This window comes from Caretta caretta, chromosome 6 (assembly GCF_965140235.1).
Source record: "Caretta caretta isolate rCarCar2 chromosome 6, rCarCar1.hap1, whole genome shotgun sequence".
NCBI classification, from domain to species: Eukaryota; Metazoa; Chordata; order Testudines; family Cheloniidae; genus Caretta; species Caretta caretta.
The window spans coordinates 102,275,727-102,295,481 of NC_134211.1; the positions used below are offsets into that span (position 1 = coordinate 102,275,727).

General features: G+C 44.2%; 1 protein-coding gene across 2 annotated transcripts in view; it reads right to left on the reverse strand.

Moving 5' to 3' along the window:
* Positions 1 to 19,755, reverse strand: part of ITPK1 (inositol-tetrakisphosphate 1-kinase) — a 288,871-nt gene that overhangs the window by 26,099 nt on the left and 243,017 nt on the right. For both annotated transcript variants that reach the window (XM_048853263.2, XM_048853264.2), the window contains exons 5-7: positions 7,072 to 7,170; positions 3,549 to 3,589; positions 1 to 166 (exon numbers count right to left, since the gene is read on the reverse strand). In XM_048853263.2, the coding sequence (XP_048709220.1) occupies positions 1 to 166; positions 3,549 to 3,589; positions 7,072 to 7,170 (306 nt within the window). The remainder of the gene's footprint in view (positions 167 to 3,548; positions 3,590 to 7,071; positions 7,171 to 19,755) is intronic.

The window sequence follows — 19,755 nt, forward strand, 5'->3', positions numbered from 1 at the left end:
CTGAAATGCCTGCCGAGAAGTTCTTTAAAGATGGTCTTTTTACCACAGTGTAGGACTCCCCGACCACAAACACTTTATACAGCACAGCGTTGTGATTGATGAAGCTCTGAATCACGCAGGGAGGCTGGATGGCCTTCAGGCCTTCCTGGTTGAATATGATTGCCATCTGAAACACAAAATGCAAACACAGTTCTCCACAAGGATTTGGGCTTTCATTTATTTCACTTTTTTCTGTTGTCTGGCTGAAACATGTGATGTGGGGGAAAATCTATCCAGGGATAATAACCAAGTGCAAATCCCTTTTCAGCAGCTAGCTTCTCTTTTATTACTTTACTGCTACAATAAGTCTAAATCTCTGAGGGTGTTATCAGCGTGGCTTTCAGTTGCACATATCATTTTAAATTAAGATTCTTTTTAACATGTACAATGGCATTTTATCTTTGTTAGTTATGCAACAATCCCAATTTGATTTTTAATTTAAAATCAATAAAATATCTGAGTGACGGAACCTGGAAAATACCCATCAGATTATGCAGGAAGTCCGAGATATGAAGAAATAGATGTATTAGGTCATCCTGACCCTCTTTGCCAATGAAAATTGTTCCCTACAGTTGTTTTTTAATGGGTTGGTTCGGTTCAGGTTTAAATCTCCCAAGCAACTGGGGTTTCTGCCCCTTCAGTGAGAGATTCTTTCAGAGTCTAACCACCCTCACTATTGGAAAATGCTCAGCCAACATTTGCCTTGGCTCAGTTTCAACCCATCACCCCAAGCGTAGAGCCCCCTTAAATGAATGACACAGGGACTGGAAGAAATATGCCACAGAGAAAGTAATTTAGGGGTTCAACGATGAACAGCGGCTGGCTCAAACCTAGCCCATGTAAGATGGAAGTGATGCTGATGGGTAAAAGAAAACACTCTGAAGAGGCAGCAGAATCCACATCACATAATACACAGTTCCATGCTTGGGCACCCTGATTAAGTCACTGACCAGAAATGCTTATTCAATCCTTTAATTAGCTTGAAGGCTATGCCCTCTCTTTGTGGGCAAAGACCCGGGTGCAGTGATCCATGATCTTGTCACTTTGAAGAGGGACTACTAGTTTTCCTATTGAGTTCAAATTGGTCCAGGATAATGCCCAGAGAGTTTAAGTGATTTGTCCTAGGTCACAATGGCAGAGTTCAGAATACAGCTTATGAGCTCTGACTCTGAATCCCTCTCAAAGATAGCCATTTCTGTCCATAAATTCTGCCTCTTTTCTTGTTTTCTACAATTAGCTGGATCTCAGCAAAGTCAGGATAACCGGAGGGATTTTACAAATTGCATACCATGGAACACTTTCTATCTCCTCTATGTGTACCTGTCAATTTGATTTATGTTGTACTCTTAGTTTGTGGGGCTTCTTCTAAAATCATGTTCGCTTTCTAGTTTGTTCCTGTATAATAAGATGATAAATATTTCAACAAAAAGTCATACTTTTAGTCAAATAAGAAATGGGATGACTATACATTTATGACTAAAGGGCTGAGAACATGTTTGTCTCTATCTAGCTGTTTATTATTCTGTTCTCTTCTATATCAGGCACACCATATGAGATCACATAATTTTCTGCATGCGTACACAATCAGGAGATTCTCTAACATTTTCTGAGTGCAAGTTAGTGCATGTAGCCAATGCCTATTTCAAACTGATTTTTTTTATTCTACCATTATTCTACGAGATGCTATCTTTTTGGCAGCACATATCCAATATGCACATGCTAATAACCTGTGTAAGTAGGCTTCTGTAACTAAGTTCAATGGGGTCTCTAGGCACAACCCCAATACTGTACAGAGAAGTTAAGCATCTTGCCTAAGGCCACAGAGAGGACAACTGAACTACAGTTACTTGCTTCCAGTCCTGTGCTCAAGGCACTGGACATGCTGCTTTCACACGAGGAGCTTTCAACAAACACAACATTCCATGTTTCTCAAGCAGTCATTCTTCACATGTGGCTCTTACAGGATAGATTGTCGTCTATCAGACAAATGAGCCCTAATACTACCCCTGGGAACATGGCAACTTCACGAATGGTTCTCCTCCAGAGGGACTGAAGTGTCATGCAGGACCTCAGGCATCGCTGAGGACACCAACCTGTGCAGTAATAATCAGCTCCCATGAAAAGCCACAGCAGTACAACTCTATTTGAGCATCACATCTTTCAGATGCTGGGGTTCTAGCAGAAAACTTAAATAAGTACTTTTCATGAAAACTGCAAAGAGGGGCTCATCACAGCAATGAATGTCCACGCTAACTCATTAGGCACGGAAAACTTTGTGCATTTCAGGTGGTAGTTATAGGAGAACCAGCGCAGGGTCACAGGATTGTGATCTCCACCAGAACAGTATCTGAAAAGTTGAGTGGCCAGCAGCTATCAGTCAGTCCCTTAATTAAACTAATTAAGGGACCTATGTGCCTTGTCTTTGTAAAAGAGGGTTCATGGTCCAACTGAAAAATAATGATTTCTTTAACGGTGACTATGGGTCACTCCTCATTGTATCAACAGGCACCCTGTTCCTTTCAAGCTGCATTTCACTCCACGGCCCTTTGTTCTCGAAGGTGCTGTAGTAACACAGCAGATTTTAGAAGGAGCTGGGAAACTTGGATGTGGCCATAGACAAGTTGTGAACGAAAGAACGAACTGAAGAAAATATTTATTCACAGGGAGTAGGGCCTGGATTCTCACACTGGGCTTTGAGGAGGAGGGAGGCAGGAAAGCTACGGGTGAATGAGCTGAAACAGGGTTTCTCGACCTCTACTCCCAAGATTCCGGAAAAGGTGGAGGTGCTTCACCTCAGGTTCCCTGTATTTATGGCCAGCTAAATGCACAGGAGACTACCTTACCGCAGGAATACAGTCATTTCACTTATGGCCACCTCCCAGAAAGGATGGGGAAGGAGGTGCTTGTCCCAGCCCAATCCTTTCCACTCTCCCTTCCCACCTCATGAAGAGAACTGAGCCTATGTGTGGCTCTGTCCCTACTTGCTTCTCCCTTCTCCTTCCCCCTCCCATGAAGAGGAGTGTGAGAGGGCAGCTTCTCCTCACCCATCTTCTCCCCATGACCATCTCACTGAAGAGAAGAAGCTGGGCAGCTCTTCTACCCGGAAACAGAGGAGCAAAAGCTCAACATTTCAGAACCAATTCTCACCATCAGCACCACACAATGGAGCAGAGACATAGGGGGTGAGGGGGAAGAAGACCCAATTGGCCTGATCTCCCACCAAAAGGCAGACTGAAGGAAGGCAGGCCTCAAGCCCGGCTCTTGCCTCACTCTGCTGCAAGAGATGGAATTTCTGCTAAAGGGTGATAAGCCCTGTTTAAACTGAGCCCAAGTAACCTTACAAAAGGTATCTGAAGTAAGGACATGTAAGGGGGGAGGGGAAGTAGCTTGGGGGATAACAATCATTCTATTATTGCACAGTAGAGCTCCCAGCCAACCCATAAGTAGTCAGGAGGGGATTACAAGTGAGGGGATAAAGCTGACTGAAGCCCCAGAGTTCTTTTACTCACCTCATGAGAGTTGGTTCCATGGGCCACTCTGGTTTTACAAACTGTGTAAATGAAAAAAAAAGAAAAAAAAAAAAGGAGAGAGTGTGAATAAGCGAAATGGGCCACACACAAAACCCTTTGTACCAGCTGTTCCCAACCCATATAGCAGCTCACCAGGCTAAGACCTCAGCGGTACCAGTTAGACTCGCTAGGGCTCACTGTCTCAACTTTATGTGCTGTCCATTGCCATGGAGTTTGGACTGCTCCAGATCCGTGTCTCTTAACTGCTATTCTGGAACTGGAGTTGATACACACTGGGTTAGAGCACACAGAACTCAGGAGAAGGCAGGCAGCAGTAGCACCGAGGGCTCAGCACAGAAGCTGATCATTTAGGTGGGAAGGCAGCACAAGGCACCAATTACGAAAGCCTGAGATAGCAGTGCCAGTGTTCATAACTCTCGTGACTTCTTTGAGAGTCACTTGATTTCAGCCGGGGCTCAAGTCAGCCTGGCAATCATGTGAACAGCTCCAGTCCTCTTGTGCAAACCTGCTCTGAATGGCTGCCTTCCCCACTTGCCTGCTGCTTTCTGGGGAAGAGCAGCCAGCCAGGACTGCTGCATAAAGCAGGAAGAGCTGTCTCCCTCTCTTCACCAGCCCACTCCATTCTCACCTGAGGGAGCAGAAAGTGCTCTCAGCAATTCAGAGCAGTTCCACTCCCTTCTTCCCTCTGCCCAGCTGTGAACAATGGGTCAGCCTGCTCCCTCCCTCCAACCCTACAACACCAGACTTGACAAGGGGGAAAGGGAGGAACCAGCTGCTGTTACCCCCTGGACCTGGAAGAGTGGGGTGAAGAACCCAGGAACTGCAGGAGCAGCAGAGGTTAGGCTAGAAGGGTGGAATTGATGCGATAGGCAGATGCGAGGGCAGAACTGATATGGGAGCTGGCGGGGGGGGGGAGGGGGGGTGGGATTGATTTGAGGGATGGGGGCAGAATTAATTGCTGAGCAGGGGATGGGAGCTCCTACAGAGAGGATTCTCTTTACCCAGTACAATTGATACAGTGGACAACACTAATTATCATCACATATACACACTGGGGATGGGCAGGTGGAGTTAAAAAATAATAATAAAAAAACAGACAAAACCCCCCACAATATAATCTCTCTCTAAAAAGATTGCATGGTTTTTTTTTTTTGGCGGGGGGCGGGGGGAAGGAAGATCTGACTTCTGGCTGTTGAACCTTGGGGTCGTCAAAACTGCAGTACGAGTGTCTGGGAACCACTGCTTTGCAGTTTGACCACCTCAGTGCTGCAGAACCAGACTGCTGTTAGCCAGTCTAGAATGTGAATGAAGTGGGGAGTCAAAATCATTCAGTTAGCTATAGGGTGTTGCTTCACAATATAACTTCATGAGATCTGCATCTCATTTTGAGAAGAGGGCAGCCAGGCAATACGACAATTGTTTTACCTTAGTACCTTACAAACAAACTACTGCACCTTAACGGTTTGTCTACCCTGGCACTTTGTCGGCAAAACTTTTGTCTTTCAGGGGTGTTAAAAAAAAACACACACCCCTGAACAATAACATTTTTACCAATGAAAAGCGCCAGTGTGAACAGCGCTTTGTTGGCAGGAGCGTTCTCCTGCTGACAAAGCCGCTGCTGCTCATGGGGGGTGGAAGTTTTTTGTTGGCAGGTGAGCGCTCTCCGGCTGACACACAGCAGCTACCCTGCGTGCCTTTTAGCAGCACAGCTGTAGTGGTACAGTCATGTCGCTAAAAGCCTCGTTATGTAGCCATAGCCTAGTACAGGAGGCGAAGACACAGAGCAGACACCACTTCTGTTCATTTTACACCGACCGTATCAAATGAGGAAAGGAATAAAAGAAAGTCTCAGTGTGGATGTCTGTTACAATGAGACAATCAGCTTATTGCAGCTGCCTGAGGCTGCAGCCCCTCAAACCTGCCTTACACACTTTATTATTATTATTTTTAATTTCCTGGCATTTAAAGGGCATATTTTCCATCTGGATTTTGGGGTAGGGGGAAAAATTATTCTCTTGAGGAAAAATAGCAAACATGGCTGGTGGGAGCAAGCTCCTGAGCAGGTTCAAGACAACAGTATAACTGTTAGAATTATTTCAGAGTAACAGCCGTGTTAGTCTGTATTCGCAAAAAGAAAAGGAGTACTTGTGGCACCTTAGAGACTAACCAATTTATTTGAGCATGAGCTTTCGTGAGCTACAGCTCACTTCATCGGATGCATACCGTGGAAACTGCAGCAGACTTTATATATACACAGAGAATATGAAACAATACCTCCTCCCACCCCACTGTCCTGCTGGTAATAGCTTATCTAAAGTGATCATCAAGTTGGGCCATTTCCAGCACAAATCCAGGTTTTCTCACCCTCCGCCCCCCCCCCCCCCCCCACACACACACAAACTCACTCTCCTGCTGGTAATAGCCCATCCAAAGTGACCACTCTCTTTAAAATGTGTATGATAATCAAGGTGGGCCATTTCCAGCACAAATCCAGGTTTTCTCACCCCCCCCAACACACACAAACTCACTCTCCTGCTGGCAATAGCTCATCCAAACTGACCACTCTCCTTACAATGTGCATGATAATCAGGGTGGGCCATTTCCAGCATAAATCCAAGTTTAACCAGAATGTCGGGGGGGGGGGGTGTAGAAAAAAACAAGGGGAAATAGGCTACCTTGCATAATGACTTAGCTACTCCCAGTCTCTATTTAAGCCTAAATTAATAGTATCCAATTTGTAAATGAATTCCAATTCAGCAGTTTCTCGCTGGAGTCTGGATTTGAAGTTTTTTTGTTGTAAGATAGCGACCTTCATGTCTGTGATTGCGTGACCAGAGAGATTGAAGTGTTCTCCGACTGGTTTATGAATGTTATAATTCTTGACATCTGATTTGTATCCATTTATTCTTTTACGTAGAGATTGTCCAGTTTGACCAATGTACATGGCAGAGGGGCATTGCTGGCACATGATGGCATATATCACATTGGTGGATGTGCAGGTGAACGAGCCTCTGATAGTGTGGCTGATGTTATTAGGCCCTTTGATGGTGTCGCCTGAATAGATATGTGGGCACAGTTGGCAACGGGCTTTGCTGCAAGGATAGGTTCCTGGGTTAGTGGTTCTGTTGTGTGGTATGTGGTTGTTGGTGAGTATTTGCTTCAGGTTGGGGGGCTGTCTGTAGGCAAGGACTGGCCTGTCTCCCGAGATTTGTGAGAGTGTTGGGTCATCCTTCAGGATAGGACTCTGAGCATTTCCCAAGAACATGGCTTTGTTTACCGCAGTGAGGTGTTTGAGATAGAGAACATCTGTATGGAGCTCTTCAAAAGCTTGTGGGGAGAGACGTTATTCTAGACACCAACTGTTCAGTTTAACAGTGCTAATTATAGAAAGGTTCTAGTGTCCCTGACAAAGAATCATGCAGTTCTACATTGGTTACAGTGTTCTTTAGGGATGAACGTTCAGAATATACTAGGAGAAGTGATAAAAAGCCTGTTTACATACTGAATGGGAATGCTAGTCCATTCTTCTCTATGACCTGCAAGGTGTCTTCTCCACAGGCGCTTGTCAGCTCCATAAAGGGTGGTGAACAGATCCTCTCATCTGCAAGACAAAAAGAGGAGTCAAATGGAAATCTGGAGCTTTTGCCTCCCAGTTCAGGTCATTACCGGCTCTCTCCACAGTAGCTGTTTTCCTTCCTAGTTATTCCACTAAGAGATTAAAGCAGAACACTTGTAAGATCATTCATCAAACATGGATTTGGGACTCTGGGATCCTCAGAATGGATAAAAGCCCCAATTTACAGACTCTCTTTGAAGGAAACAGAAATGAAAGGACAAAATGTTCACAAGTAGCCACACAGAATCATTGCCCACTTTTGAAAATTTAGCTGCATATTACGCACCCAAGGACACAGCACAGAACAGAGCCCAGATCTTGGCTCACAAACTATTGCTTTAAGGTAAAATTCTCAAGAGTCTAAGTGACTGCATATCTTCACTCCAGGTGATCAGAACCCAGGTTAGCCTAGCCCACATATGAGCAGCCACACTGCAAAGCCAGACTTTAGTATGTCAACTTAATTGTAGCCACACAGCTGCTGTAGGACTTCTGTGGTCATATCCCACGGTTACTAGCATCGCAGTAAGCTGAGCCTCTCTAGGATTCTTTCCTAGTGAATTGTGTGAGAACTTGTCTGTCCTTCTGGGCACATGGGGGTGGGAGTTGGGGTAATGGGGGGAGAAGGCAAGGACTAGTAGTGGCAGAATTGATTAGCCTGCATCCACACTGCAAAGTTGGGGGGTTACCAGCCCAAGTGTAAGCAGCATATAGGCTTTAGCCTATAGCCCCAGATGAGACAGGTAGCCTGGGTTGAAAGCAGAGTGACCACCTTTTCAAAAGGCAAAAATGGGACACCTGCAGGAGCCCCGCTGCCTCCAGGGCCCTACCCTTGTTCCTCCTCTTCCCTCCGAGCCTGGGCGGCTCTTACTACTGCTCAGCTCCAGATTCTGGCCTGGCGGCAGGGCCTCAGTGGGAAGGGGAGAGGAGGAGCGGGGGCGAGGCCTCGAGGCGGGGGTTGGGGGTGCTAAGGTCCACATCAGCCCTCGTCCCACCACTGGCAAAAGACTGGCACTGCCCCTGAGCCTTGGGCAAGCACTGAGCAGTGCCACAGGGAATCCAGGATAAAAGATGTCCCGGAATCATTCAGCCTAGGATCAGGACTTGAACTCTGCATTTCGGGGCTATCCTATCCAATTCACATCACCCTACTAGAAAGGGCCACCACACTCAGGTGAAAGGGTTGTGTGTGTGTGGATAGGAGCTAGGGACAATATGGAAGTAAGAGCCTGACTTAAGTCTGCAGTGAAGATCAACCCTTAAGTTAAAGGTTTTGGGTGTGGATAGGAGTTGACTTAGGGGCAACTCTCAAGTTATAACTTGTTAACTTTGCAGTAAAGACAAGCCCGAAGTTAAGCACTACTGATTAGGAGGGTTTAAAAAAACAACAACACATAACCAAACAAAAAGTGACAATAAAGAGTAGAGTTCAACGGCAATAATGAAGGCTTCACCTCTGAATATCAGCTGGAGACCAACATAGGAGGAGGAGGAGAAAGATTGTTACCAGTACATCTGTCAGAAATAATTTACATTTTTGGATCAACCAGAAATTTGGATTGGCAGTAAGTGAAGCTAACATGTAATTATTACTATTTATCTTTGTTATTGTGATAGCTCAGAACGGCTAACCATGTTGAGGTCTCTGTCATAGGCACTGCACAAACAGAATAAAAGGACACTGTCTGTTCTGAAGAATGTAGTGTCTAAAAGATGAGCATTGTAATTCTTAGTATTTACATGGCGCTTTACATCTGGACATTTCTTTACAAACATTGACTAAATTAATCCTCCTACTCCTTTGAGGATAGGTATAACATTGCCACCAGCTTACAAATGGGAAAAATTAAGCATTAAAGCTTACAGAGAGAGGGGGCACAGGAGCTGGGAGTACACCTCAGGAGTTCCTGGTTTATAGTTCTCACCATTAAACCATGCTGTTATCATAAAAAGTTTTCGCCTGAAAAAATTAAGGGTCTATTTTCATGTAGCCTGAAAGGAGCAGATGTATAAAGAGATTGATGCTTTGAGGTCAATTTCTAAAAGTCAAAACAAAACTTCCCACACTTCAAAGCTTTCAGCTCATTGCTATGAAAACAGAAAACAGCATCCAAAAGTGACAGGTACTGTAATATTTACAAGCTTCTGCCAGAGCAAAGTTTCTTTACTTGGATTAATTTGAGGAATCAGATTTAGCTTATGGACACGTGGGAACAACTTTGGCTTTGGCTGTTTTCTCACCCATATGCTTGAAGCTCACAAATAACTCTTGCTTTCAGTGATTTCATATTCAAAAGGATATAGGATTCCATCTCACTTCCTTCCATTTATTTCCCATGCTAACTAGCAATTGATATTGGTACGCTGCAATGTTCTTGCCAGTCACATGACACATGGGGAGGGGGCAAGAGAGAAGTCCTTATAATTTCTTTGACTTCAGTGCTTAAAAGAACCAGCTGGATCAACAAAGAATGAAAGAGAAAATGAAAACTGCTAGAACTTCAGAGTGGTCCTGATGCTTCTGAATTGCTGACTTGGATGACAGTAAGCCCCCAATCCTCCCACACCACCATCAAGGGCAGGATTCTTACTTGCTGAATCCATTGGAGCAGACCTATAACTCAGTGGGAAAGCACTGCCCCCCACCCAAGCTTAAGATCCCAGCCTGGCCTCAAGAACAGAAAGCTACTTCTCAGAATTAACTGCACATATTGCAGATTTTAAAAGTGGTTGTTTTTTTTTTCCAATAAAATAAAATAAAAATAAATAGCTGCTAGTCACCAATTACTGTCTATTCTGTGGCTGCACACATGCTCCACAGCTTTCTGATGAAAGCATCCTGCTTTCTCCACCAAGCCTCCGTTATCAGAGGGAAAGCAAGCTCGGTGCAGCTGCTCAGCAACAGAACGCATGTGAGACAGTATGCAAATTTAGTGTTTGATGGCTGATCTCGATCCTGGTTCTCATCAGCATGAAACTGAGAGACCCAGTTATGTCACATAAGCCAAACCCTGTGTAAACAAGCACCTCAAGGTACATTTAACCCATTGTGGCAATGCATTCCAGCATCGGGCATTATTGGATGTTCTCTCTGTTTCTCAGTCAAAAAAATGGTTTCCAGTTGCCACAGGAAACCACCATCAAGAGGATAACAATGGCCATAACAAGAACTGGTCTAGAGATGAGAGAAGAGGAATGGGAGTCAGGAGTCCTGTGTTCTATTCCTGGCTCTGCCACGGACTCACTCTGTGACACTGGGGCATTATTACTCCTATCTGTAAACAAGAGGATAATAATTATTTGCATTACTCAGAAAGGTCTACTGAGGACTAAGTAATTATGTTTTTAAAGTGCTTTGAGATCTTCTAAAAGAAGATGCCACCTCCCCAATATACACACCTACCTCACCTCTTCTAGAGCTGTGTTAGTTCTGCGTGTCTAATAGAAGTAAAAAGTAGTTATGTTAAATTTACTTTTGTCAGGAAAGTGAGTAGCTATAACTCAGTACACACAGATAACAGGAGATGGTGCCACTTTTACAGTCACTTTTCAGATTAGAGCTTCATGTTAAAGTGTGATTGCCGAAGAATGTTTTTCAATGGTAGATCTGGGGAGGATTCGTTGTTCATTCTCTCACAATGGCTAAATATAAAATTGCCTTAGTGTACAAGTGACTTTTCTGAATTCCAGCCCTGAGCACTCAGCTTGGGATTTTAAAGTCAAAGTGGGTTCCTTCTGCCTCCCATCATGCATAAAGATTCAATTATCAGAACTATGGCTGGTCAGGAAATGATAAGTATTTGCTGCACATTTAAAAAAAAATTCATCAAAATTTTCCATTTTTTCCCCAACAAACAACACTTGTTTTGGTGGTTTTCAAAAGCCAAACAATTTTCAGTTTTATATTTTCATCCACACGCTGGAAAATTTTAAAAGAATTGAAAACGGTTATGGAAAAAAGGCCATTTTTCATCAAAAGAAATATTCCAAGGAAAAATGTCAAGCAGTTCTGATCAGACCATAACAAAGAGCATTGGTCACCCAACAGAAATACTGACCGTTTTGAAGGACAGTATAATCTTTTGTCCTCTGCTACTGAACAAATGGCAGGGTCTCAGAGCTCAGGCTCCAGCCTGCGCATGGAAGTCTACACAGCAACAAAAACAACCCTGCAGCCCAAGCCCTGAGAGCCTGAGTCGGCTGGCACAGGCCAGCCGTGGGTGTCTAGTTGCTGTGTAGACATATGTCCCATTTCCCAGTTCCATCCACGCAAATCACCGGGGTTTATGGATGACCTACGATAACTGAAGCAAGAGGGAGCAGAGCTGTTAAATAAGGAGGGACCATTTTTAAATGTTCATTTTTCTTACTACAAAACCTAAACATTTACTGGCTTCAATATCTAAAGAATATTGTTAAGCACTAACCACTGACTGCAGGGAACTACAATCTAGGATTCTTTTCTCCTGGAAATCTTCAGGGCTAATTTATTTATAATAATGATTAAAGAAAAGATAATAAATTCAATCCCTGATAAACAGAATTGTTAACAATATCTTTCCCCAGCATTTACTAAAACAAGGAAGTCAGTGAAGAGATCTCTTTAAAAATCGAAGGAATGCCATGATGTAAGAGACTCTCTAAGTTCTTAAGCCCTGTTTTTACTCACTCTGAACTGGGCATTACAGAAGGCTCTTTTGTTTGTTTTTAGTACAATGGCAGCCTATGTCAGAGACCTGAATTTGGAAACACAACCAGGATGCCACTTGGCCAGATCAGAGAATCTGTCAACTTAAAACAAACAAAGAAAAACAAACAAAGCAAGAAAAAGAATACTGACGTGGATCAAGCCTGAGAGGCTCACCTTCACTACATCTAAAGGGGGTAGAGGGCTAGTCTTGCATCCAATCCAGTGCTGGATATAGTTTTAGAATTTTTGTCGTTGCTATTTGAAACAGCACGACCATTAAATCACAGCTGAAATATCAATGTGCCTTCTTGTTCTCTCCCCCCTTTGTCCTTATTTTTCATTTTTTATCTTGATATGTTTTCTGCAGCATCTGCTTTCGCTCAGACTATATTTTCTCTAACCCCCCTGTCATAAATATAAAGGGAAGGGTAAACCCCTTTAAAATCCCTCCTGGCGAGAGGAAAAATCCTCTCACCTGTAAAGGGTTAAGAAGCTAAAGGTAACCTCGCTGGCACCTGACCAAAATGACCAATGAGGAGACAAGATACTTTCAAAAGCTGGGAGGAGGGAGAAAAACAAAGGGTCTGTGTGTCTGTTGGTATGCTGCTTTTGCCGGGGATAGAACAGGAATGGAGTCTTAGAACTTCTAGTAAGTAGTCTAGCTAGGTATGCGTTAGATTATGATTTGTTTAAATGGCTGAGAAAAGAATTGTGCTGAATAGAATGACTATTTCTGTCTGTGTGTCTTTTTTGTAACTTAAGGTTTTGCCTAGAGAGAATCTCTATGTTTTGAATCTAATTACCCTGTAAGGTATCTACCATCCTGATTTTACAGGGGTGATTCCTTTACTCCTATCTACTTCTATTTCTATTAAAAGTCTTCTTGTTTGAAAACTGAATGCTTTGTCATTGTTCTCAGATCCAAGGGTTTGGGTCTGTGGTCACCTATGCAAATTGGTGAGGATTTTTACCAAACCTTTCCCAGGAAGTGGGGTGCAAGGGTTGGGAGGATTTTGGGGGGAAAGACGTGTCCAAACTGCGTTTCCCAGTAAACCCAGTTAGAGTTTGGTGGTGGCAGTGGATATTCCAAGGACAAAGGATAAAATTAATTTGTACCTTGGGGAAGTTTTAACCTAAGCTGGTAAAAGTAAGCTTAGGAGGTTTTCATGCAGGTCCCCACATCTGTACTCTAGAGTTCAGAGTGGGGGAGGAGCCTCGACACCCCCTTCCTCTTTCTCTTCAAGACTCTACTCTGACAAGGCTCCTTCCCTCCTCTACCCCATTTTTTAAATTTTGTTCTCTCTCTCTCTCCCCCCTCCTTCTTTCCCGGTCTCTTTTCATCATCATTTCTTTTCCTTCCATTGTTCTACCCAAGGGGTTCTCAACCTGCGGCTCAATCAGCACACTGCTTTGGCCCATGTGACATCGTCAGGGCCATACAGGTAGTATATATATTGTGTGGATGTGACCCACATAACACACACAGAGCTGCATACGTGGCCCACAATGGTAAATAGGTTGAGAACCACTGCTCTACCCCCTTCCCACTTTGGATGCAGGTCAGATGCAGGTGATAAGTGTGCTTGGGAAAGCGGGCTGCATATACCAACAGGCAGTAAGTGACGATGTAGCACTCTATGGCTCTCTCTCTATGGCTCTGCTACACCTGGAATCTGACATTCAGTTCTGGGTATCACTTTCTCAGAAAGATAGAAAAATTGGAGGTAGTTCACACGGAAGCCAAAAAACGATCCGGGAGCTGGAGAAACTGACCTATGAAGAAAGAGTAGAAGAATAACTTGGCCAAACAACAAATAAGAGGAGTGGAGGGCGATAGAGAACCGGAGGGGTATAAACACCAAGGGAATTATTTTGGGTGACATGCAAGGATACTGCTACAAACAATGAAATGCAATTAATAAAAAAGAAAAATGTAGATTGAATATTGGTCAGGAAAATTTTTTTCTGGCAGTGAGATGTGGTGGAAGTCTCAATGCTTGGGACTAAAAAACCAAACTGGACAAAGCACCAGATGATACAACTTCTCTAACTTCTATGATCCTTAAGATTTGTGAAGCAAAGTATCAACACGTCAAAAAAAATATCAGCAGAATCCAAGTACTGCAGACATAGTATGATGGCAAAGTGGATACAGAGACACACTTTTCCAGAGAAGAATTCTGATCTCAAGTTCTTACTACCCATTTGCGTGGAACAACTATTTCTGGAAGCTACACGAGTCCCTCCCATCTATCACGTCTAGAAAAGTCAAGCTAGGATGAGAACAGTTAACATCCCTAGGACCATGGCTGTAGCACCTTCTGAAGCTTTCAGCAAAGTAGCTTTTAAAAGAGAAGAATAGCTTTCTACGGGGGGGGGGGGGGACGGACCTCCAGCAAAAACACTGAAAGCTTCATCATGACCGTACAAGGTGCAACCAAGTGGCTTTATTTATCCCAATCCAAGCACAAAAAGGGATTAGTTCTCCTTCTAAAGGCCAGGGATTTCCTATCAGGGTACTGCAAAGCCTGTGACTGGAAATAATGCACTGGGACACCAACACCACTAACGCTCCGGACTCCAGCATCCAGACCCATAGTCACAACAGCCTCCCTTAAATCTTCACTGCTGAGTGATTAAGGAATAGAATAGAGAACCAGGAGACCTGTGTTCTAGTCCCAGCACCACCATTGCTTCACTGTGCAACTGGCTAAATCACCTCACTTAGCTGTGCCTCAGATTTCCCATCTGCATATGAGGAGAATACTAACCTCACATGGGTGTTGTGAGGCTTAAGTAAAAAGGGCTCCCAAAACTCTGAGCTACTTAGATGAAAGGCACTACGGAAATGCAAATCATTATTAAGGTTATTATAGCAAATTAACACTCTGCCCCATAGACAGTTTTAATCTGTGAATTTTAGCTGCCAAAAACTAATCTCTACAGATCCACCAGAAAGACTCAATCTGTAACACAACTCTGAGAGCCAAACTATTTATTTACAGAATCCACCTTTCTGAAAGAGCTTGGTGCTGCTTATTTGCCATCTTTTTTTCCTAGCTAGTTATAAAGATGGCAACAGCTTCCCTGTGAGACTCTACATTTGGCTGTAGAGGCTGTGGGGACTGCTTTGAAGAAATAGGGTGGGTTACTTCTGTATGATAAAATACACACAATATACAGTAAAGGGAATGCTCCTGAAGTCTTGGCCTCCTTTGTAAACAGTCATTAAAATAAATAGGCAATTTCCATAACTCAGTACCACTGGTTCAGTTTATTCACTCTCAAAGGCTCCCAAATCAAAAGTAACAATCACAAGAGATTTGTTAGAAGGAACAACAGTTCTGAATTCTCAGTCTTTACCAGAGAAAAGCCCTTCTTTAAATTGACAGAATACTTGGCCCTGTGACTTCAAGAAGCTTAAACCTGGAGTTTTCCAGTAAACTGCATTTCATTATCACTTTCACAGACTGCCACAACTGCACTCCACTCCCATGGGGTTATGAAGGACGTGCAGCTATTGATCTAGTCAGTGCCACATATCGTCGTCCTAATACACCATGTGGAGGAAAGGTGAACTTCAACAAATGTTTCCCCCGCCCCTGGAATTCACTTTCAACTGGAAAAAAACCTAGCAGATTTCCTTTGTTAGTAGCCAGTTTACTTTAGGTTGAGGGTTTCTCATTTTAAACCACCAAGGGTATGTCTACGCTGCAATTCAACACCTGTGGCTGGCCCGTCTCACAGGAGTTGGGCTGTCGGGCTTTGAACTTGCGGCGTAGACGTTCAGGCTGGGTTGGATCCTGGGCTCTAGAATTCTCCCCTTCCTGGGGTCTCAGAGCTTGGGCTCCAGCCCGAGCCCGAACGTCTAAACTGCAATTTTACAGACCTGCAGCCTGAGCCCTGCCGCAGGTGTTTAATTGCAGTGCAGATATAGGCTATACGATGGTCTCCTCCTCATTCAGAATACATGGAATCATTATATAGTTACTATAGTGACAGCCACAGTTAAATTTGAAAAACAGGTTTCATCCGAACGCCCCCTTTTGCAGTTGCTCACAGCTTTCACAAATGGAATTTTTTATGTAAATTTTTTTGAATACTAAGAAAGAGAAATCTCTTCAACAACAGTCAAAGTTAAACTCAAGATTAAGATATAAAATAAGTAAAACAGACGGGAGGAAGGAGAAGAAAATCTTAATATTGTGTAGAGTTTTGATATGGCAACTAATAAACGTGTTAAATGCCTAAATGCAAGAAAAACTAGAAACTTGGGTCTCAACATGAGATGAAAGACTTTAATTGACACTATCTACTAAAAAGACAGAAGGAGAAGATGAGAAGCATCAACCACAATATGTAATCAATATCACAAAGAAGAAAGAGACTGGTAGCAAGTCTTGTCAATGTAGCTTTAAGGCCTTCCATAGGTCAATTTATAATTGTGTATTTCTGTATAATACTGATATTATCTCAAGTTGTAAAACAAGTTTTATAAGATTTCTGCTATAAAAATGGATCTGATCATAAATAAAATTTAAAAAGTCACAGCTAAGCCAAGAGGCTTTTTTTTTTTTTTAAAGTTTCAGAAAAATCTATTCAGCCATTTTTGAGCAGTGTTAAAAAAAATACTCCCAAAAATCTCTTATTTGTTTCATAAATTCCACTCAGTATTTCTGTGCATGCACAACTTAACACCAGCAGAACAGATTTTGTTCAAATATACTTTGGTTTGTAATAGTACTGAGGCTTAAAAATCAAGTCAAGTCTTAAGATCGGTATCGTCGACACCTTATGTAGCAAGGCTACATAAGAAATTCCAGATTGTATTATAGATAAATTATTAATTAATACAATGAATTAAAGAGGACATTGGCTGAATTCATTCCATGGTGCAACTCCACTGAAGGCAAGAGAGTTACACTAAGTCTGAATTTGGTGCCATAATTCAAAGACACAAGGGGGCAGAGTTATACTTAGCTTTGTGGGTTGGATTCCTCAACTTTAACACTATTAATGCTACAATTTTGCATGGAGTATCTACATGTAACCGAAAACCCACATAAGCACAAGTCTCTACCTATAATGAATGGGCATTATTTGGAACCTCTGAATACTAGTGGGAAAGCTAAAACCCATACCTGAAAGTAAAGACAACAGGATTATAAACTCATAATAACATATAAACCTACTATAACTACCACAGTTCAGGGCTGTCAAGGATGGTTTTAGAACAAGGCAAATTCACGTTAAACTTGGGGGTTGGGGTAGGAGACACTTAAGGGGAAATAGAGCTGACGAGAAAGGAAAGTCAGCACCACCACCCCTAGGTACAACTTTCCCTGTCAGCATTGCCTGCTGACTTCTCCAATACTGAAGATACAGCTCTTTCAAAAAACTGTGGTCGAAATGATACTGCTGCCAACACATCCATAAATTTTTTTTATTCTGTCCTGCAACCCACAATGCCCAAATAGCTCTTTTTAGGGCATTTCCCACTGCTACAGGGCAGAAATATCGGTTTCTGCCCTTTTACATCTTGTTGAAGGTAACTTCCCCACCCCCCTTCCCCTGCATGGCTAGAATGATTAGATTCCAAGGTACCAAATGTTTCATGCAATTCTGTTTGGGGAATTTGCTCCTGATTAGAAATGAGCATGTCTATCTCACATATAAACACTCCCGTTTAAAACGAGATAAATGTCCTGCAAACGAACTTTCAGCTTACTCACTGTGATTCAGCTTCATAAGTATTGGAACTGGATCAGTACAGCCATGGACATGTCTGGAATTAAGATATGCTATGGGGCGAACACACATTGGTCACTAGAACCCAATGGAGCGATCCCATGGAAACGTGAAAGGTGAGAGGTGATCTGTCTCATTCAGGAGCAGGGCCAGCTCCAGGCACCACCTTTCCGAGCAGGTGCTCGGGGCGGCACTGAGAACGGGGCGGCCAGCCGTGTCCCGCAGCGGCAATTCAGTGGCAACTCCACTGCTGTTCCCGCCGCGGCAGCTTTTCGGCGGCAGCGCAGCAATTCGGCTGCGACTGCTTGGGGCGGCAAAATTGGCAGAGCCGCCCTGTGCGGGAGACAGATCTCGGGAAAGGCTGAGAGAAGCATTCGTGTCAGACACCGGGCAGACTTATTTTTCCAACGATGAAGGGGAACAGAATTGCAACACACCACCTCACACATGTGAAAGAGAGCAGAACGATGGAGGGGTTTTATAGTTAAAAAAAAAAAAGTTATATTAAAGTAGAAGCTTCAAAATATCTCGCTTTTTTTTGGGTAAGTTTACATTCTTATGATGATCCCCCAAATCAGCGCTGATTATCAGGAAAATCCAAGGGAGTTTGGTCACATGACCGAGCTGCTGAAAACTCTATGCCATCTTCCTCAACTGTGTTTTACAAGTCTGTGGTGGCATAGGGTTGCCATGTGTCCAGTTTTCGACTGGAATGCCTGGTCGAAAAGGGACCCTGACTGCTCCAGTCAGCACTGCCAACCAGGCTGTTGGAAGTCTGGTTGGTGGCGCTAAGGCAGGCTAGTCCCTAGCTGTCCAGGCACTGTGCTGCACCCCGGAAGCGGCCAGCAGGTCCAGCTCCTAGGCGGGTCGCCCATGGGGCTCCATGCGCTGCCCCTGCCCCAAGCACTGGCTCCGCACTCCCATTGGCTGGGAACCGTGGCCAATGGGAGCTGGGGGGGGGTGTGTGCCTGCGGGCGAGAGCAGCGCGTGGAGACCCCTGTCCCCCTGCCAAGGAGCCGGACCTGCTGGCCACTTCCAGGGCACAGCGCGATGCCAGGACAGGTAGGGAGCCTGCTGTAGCCCCACTGCACTGCTGACTGGGAGCCACCCAAGGCGAGCCCGTGCCCCAACCCCCTGATCCCCCCAAACCCAGAGCTCGCTCCTGCACCCCTCATCCCCAGCCCCACCCCAGAGCCTGCACCCCAACTGGACCCCTCACCCCTCCAACACCCCAACTCCTGCCCCAGCTTGGACTCCCCTCCCACACCCTGAACCCCTCATTTCTGGCCCAACCCCAGAGCCCGTACCCCCAGTTAGAGCCCTCTCCCCCTCTCACACCTCAACCCCCTGCCCCAGCCCAGTGAAAGTGAGTAAGGGTGGGGTACAGCAAGCCACCAAGGGAGGGGGAATGTAGTGAGTGCGGGGTGGGGTCTCAGGGAAGGGGCGGGCCTAGGGTGTTTGGTTTTGTGCGATTAGAAAGTTGGTAACCCTATGTTGGCACTACATGTAACAGAGAATGAAGGCCCACAGTGGGGCTGTGTAATAACAACTGGAACCAGAGTAACCTGACGAGCTCTCCAGAGGAAGATGTGTATTCAGGTGGTTTTCAGACACTGCATGGAGGAGCTGGGCCTCTTATAAAATGCTCCACATTCCAAAAAAAGAAGGGAGCCTGGAAACAGAAGGCTAAAACAGTTTCTGCTGAAATCGCCAGAATTTCCATAGAGCAGTGAAACTGTATGAAAGTTAAGGGGATTATTCTCACAGATCGGAACATTTCCAGTTTGCCAAGAGCAAAAAAGGCTGAGATGAGGAGTCATTTTCCAGGAAAAACAAAAGACCTATTTGGTGAGTTCAAAGGAGTCTCTGTCTCCATGGTCATTTAATGATATGGTCATTGCAATGGTATTGTAAGTACTGACATCTAGGACATCCAAGAGGGAGTTCTAGAAGGGAGAACTCTACTTCTCAGGTTGTCTTCTATATTCAGGTATGACTGTAGGGTTCAGTGTGAATATCTGAGGCCCAATGGTTATTCTACCTATTCAGAGCTAATTAACTGTCTTGATAAACATGCCAGTAACACAGCCGTACTGCATTTCGCACACTTTCCCACACTTTTTTTTTAAATA